Here is a 3,140-nt window from a genome sequence, read left to right as displayed (position 1 = left end):
CCCCCCCCCGGGTGCCCGGGCTCAGCGCCGTCGCCGTGCCCCGCAGAACCGGAACCCCTTGGTGGCCGTGTACTACACCAACCGGGCCCTGTGCTACCTGAAGATGCAGCAGCACGACAAGGCGCTGGCGGACTGCAAGCGGGCGCTGGAGCTGGACGGGCAGTCGGTGAAGGCGCACTTCTTCCTGGGGCAGTGCCAGATGGAGATGGAGAGCTACGACGAGGCCATCGCCAACCTGCAGAGAGGTGAGCGGCGGCTGGTGGTGGGGCGGGGGCGGCCGCAGCGCGGCCGGGCTCTGAGACGTGCTGTGTGTTGGCCTCTCCCCCCCCCTTCCCCCCCCGCCAGCCTACAACCTCGCCAAGGAGCAGCGGCTGAACTTCGGGGACGACATTCCCAGCGCGCTGCGCATCGCCAAGAAGAAGCGCTGGAACAGCATCGAGGAGAAGCGGATCAACCAGGAGAACGAGCTGCACTCCTACCTGACCAAGCTGATCGTGGCGGAGAAGGAGAGGTAACGACAGCCGGGGTCCTCTTCCCCCTCGGCTTCCTGCATGGCTGAGCCCAACGGCGTGGATGGGACCCACGGGTGACGTGTGTGTGCGCGTGGCAGGCGGTGGGAGAAGAAGCAAGTTGCTGTAAAGATCTCTCGGTGCTGTGAAGCTGCTGTGGCTCCGAGCACAGCCCCCCTGCCTCCCTGGGCAAGCAGAGCCCCGGGGCTGGGTCAGCGATGGCATCCCATCATCGCTTCTGATCCCTGCCCTGACTTCTCCTGCCTCTGTCCTAGGGAGCTGGCCGAGTGCCGGAAGACTCAGCAAGAAGAAAATGTGGACGAGAGCCGGAGCCGCGTTCAGCTGGCCGGCATCGAGGCCAAGCACGTGAGTGGCCGTGCGGGCACAGGGCAGGCAGGAGCTCAGGTGCTGCTCCCTCCCCCCCTTGGCTCGACGCAAGCTGCAGTTTTGCTTCCCCCTGCGTGTCCCCCTGTGGCAGCAGCCCCTGCTCTGTCACCCTGCTGTCGCGGCTGGGGCAGCCTGGCAGCGGTGACGCCGCCGTGCCCTGACGGATGCGGCGCCCGTGGTTCCTCGGTGGCCGTGCGATGCGAGCGGCTCCCGTCCGCTGCGGCCGCGTGTGGGTCCGCGTGGTGTCCCGGAGCAGGGGACTAATCCGGGGATAAAAATAGCCCCGCAAAGGAGGGTTATTTTTAAGCTGGATCACTTCTGCCGCTCGGTTCAACCGTGAGGGCTGGGAACCCAAGGGGCTGCCCCAGGACCTGTGGCCAAGTCCATGCCCCCGCTGGCAGTGGGGTCCGGTCCGTCCCTGCGTGGGGAAAGCTGGGTGTGCAGCACCCGTGGGTGGGAGATAGCGGGGCTCGCTCCTGCCCGGAGCCTCTGATGTGGGTGAGGAGAGGGGAGCGGGCTGCGCTCCCCCCTCACTGCACGGCTTCCTCTTCCAGGACAAGTACCTGGCAGACATGGACGAGCTCTTCTCGCAGGTGGATGAGAAGAGGAAGGTGAGTGTGCCCCAGCACGCGTTCCCCGCTCTCCCAGCCAGAACCGCTTGCTCTAACCCACTTCAGGCCCTGCTGCCGAGGTAAAGCTGCGGCTTAAATCTTCTGCGCTCCCCTCCTCCCGAACCAGCCCTGGGACAGCGTGCCAGGGGCAAGTCCATCCGTGCCGCTGCTGCGGCATGCAGCTGCTTGCGCCCTCGCTCACCGCCACCTCTCAGCACTTTTTAATTCTGAGGCTGCGTTTACCCGGCCCCTCCTAACCCAGCTCTGCGTCTTCTCGAGCCAGAAGCGGGACATCCCCGACTACCTGTGCGGGAAGATCAGCTTCGAGCTGATGAGGGAGCCCTGCATCACGCCCAGCGGGATCACGTACGACAGGAAGGACATAGAGGAACATCTCCAGGTACCGCTGGGCTGGGGCCGCCCCTGCCCTGCGCCCTCCTCGGCCCGGCAGCAGCAGGAAGCTCTGGGCTGGGTCGCCACGCGGGTGCTGCGCTAGCCCAAGCAGCCGTGCCGCCGGGGCCGGGTATGCGGCGTAACCGGTTCCCGGCCACCTCCTCCCTTGCAGCGCGTGGGGCATTTCGATCCCGTGACGCGGAGTCCCCTGACCCAGGACCAGCTGATCCCCAACCTCGCCATGAAGGAGGTGATCGACGCCTTCATCTCGGAGAACGGCTGGGTGGAAGATTACTGACGGCCGGGGGGCCGCGCCGGCCCCCTTGGGTTCTCCCCGTCACCCTGGCCGCAGCCCCGGGCTGCCCTGGCCGGGCTGGCACCATGCCTTACTCCCTCCCTGTCTGTCCCCCTCCGCTCTGGGTGCCCAGGGACCCTTCGGCAGCGCTGGGCCAGGGCACGTCGCCTTCCCCCTTCCCGTGGAACCGCGGCTGGGCAGGCGCGAGGGCTCCCGCCCCCGGGGAGCGCAGTGCTCGGAGGAGCCCTGGCCGGCGGCACGGAGGAGGGTGGCTTGTGGCCACCTGGAAGGGTCGCCAACATCTTCGTCGCCTGCAGAAGAGGGAAGGGACCCCCGCCCCATGCTGACAATCTCCAAAGTTGCTCCCCCCGCGGCAGGGGCCGGGTGCGGAGCGCGCTGGGGCGGGCGCCCGGTGCTCCCTGCGGGGCTCTGGCCGGGTCCCCTCCTCCCCGTGTACATAGCTCCTTGCCTCCTCGTCCAGCTCCCGTCGGGCCTGGGTGGTGTCTCCCTTTTTCCTGTACATAGCCACGTGCTGGGGTGGGAGCCGAAGGCGTGCTCTGCCGAGCCTGCCTCGCCTTTGGGCTTTTTCCGGGGAACAACTGCCCCTGGGCTGGAAGGGGCCGGGGGTGCGCCCTCCTCCTGGCCCCGGGACCGTGGTTCCCCCCCCTCCGAACGAGCACCCGGGTTCAAGGTCATCTTCCTTTTAATGAAATCCCTTTGGAAAAAAGAAAAAGGAAAAAAAAAATCCACCCCCCCCCCCCCCCCCATCTGACCGAGTCTACAGCATTTTGGTCGGCGGCGCTGCGGGGTTGGCCTGCAGCCCGCCTGGCTTCTGAGCGCTCTGGCCGTTTGCCAATGTCAATAAAAACAAAAGAAAACAACAACAAAAAAATCAGCAATAAATGTGAAAAGAGCTCGCGTGGTTCCTGAAGCTCTCTGCGAGGG

At 66.3% G+C, this 3,140-nt stretch overlaps 1 protein-coding gene across 1 annotated transcript; it reads left to right on the top strand.

Moving 5' to 3' along the window:
• Positions 1-9: 9 nt before the first annotated feature.
• On the top strand, positions 10-2,925 carry STUB1 (STIP1 homology and U-box containing protein 1). Its single transcript, XM_035312454.1, has 6 exons — positions 10-245; positions 346-511; positions 785-875; positions 1,451-1,507; positions 1,791-1,907; positions 2,073-2,925. The coding sequence occupies exons 1-6, from the start codon at positions 104-106 to the stop codon at positions 2,196-2,198; spliced, it is 699 nt and encodes a 232-aa protein (XP_035168345.1). The 5' UTR covers positions 10-103; the 3' UTR covers positions 2,199-2,925.
• Positions 2,926-3,140: the final 215 nt, after the last annotated feature.

The sequence above is a fragment of the Oxyura jamaicensis genome (assembly GCF_011077185.1).
Source record: "Oxyura jamaicensis isolate SHBP4307 breed ruddy duck chromosome 14 unlocalized genomic scaffold, BPBGC_Ojam_1.0 oxy14_random_OJ68568, whole genome shotgun sequence".
Lineage (NCBI taxonomy): Eukaryota > Metazoa > Chordata > Aves > Anseriformes > Anatidae > Oxyura > Oxyura jamaicensis.
This window is presented reverse-complemented; position numbering and strand designations above follow the sequence as displayed.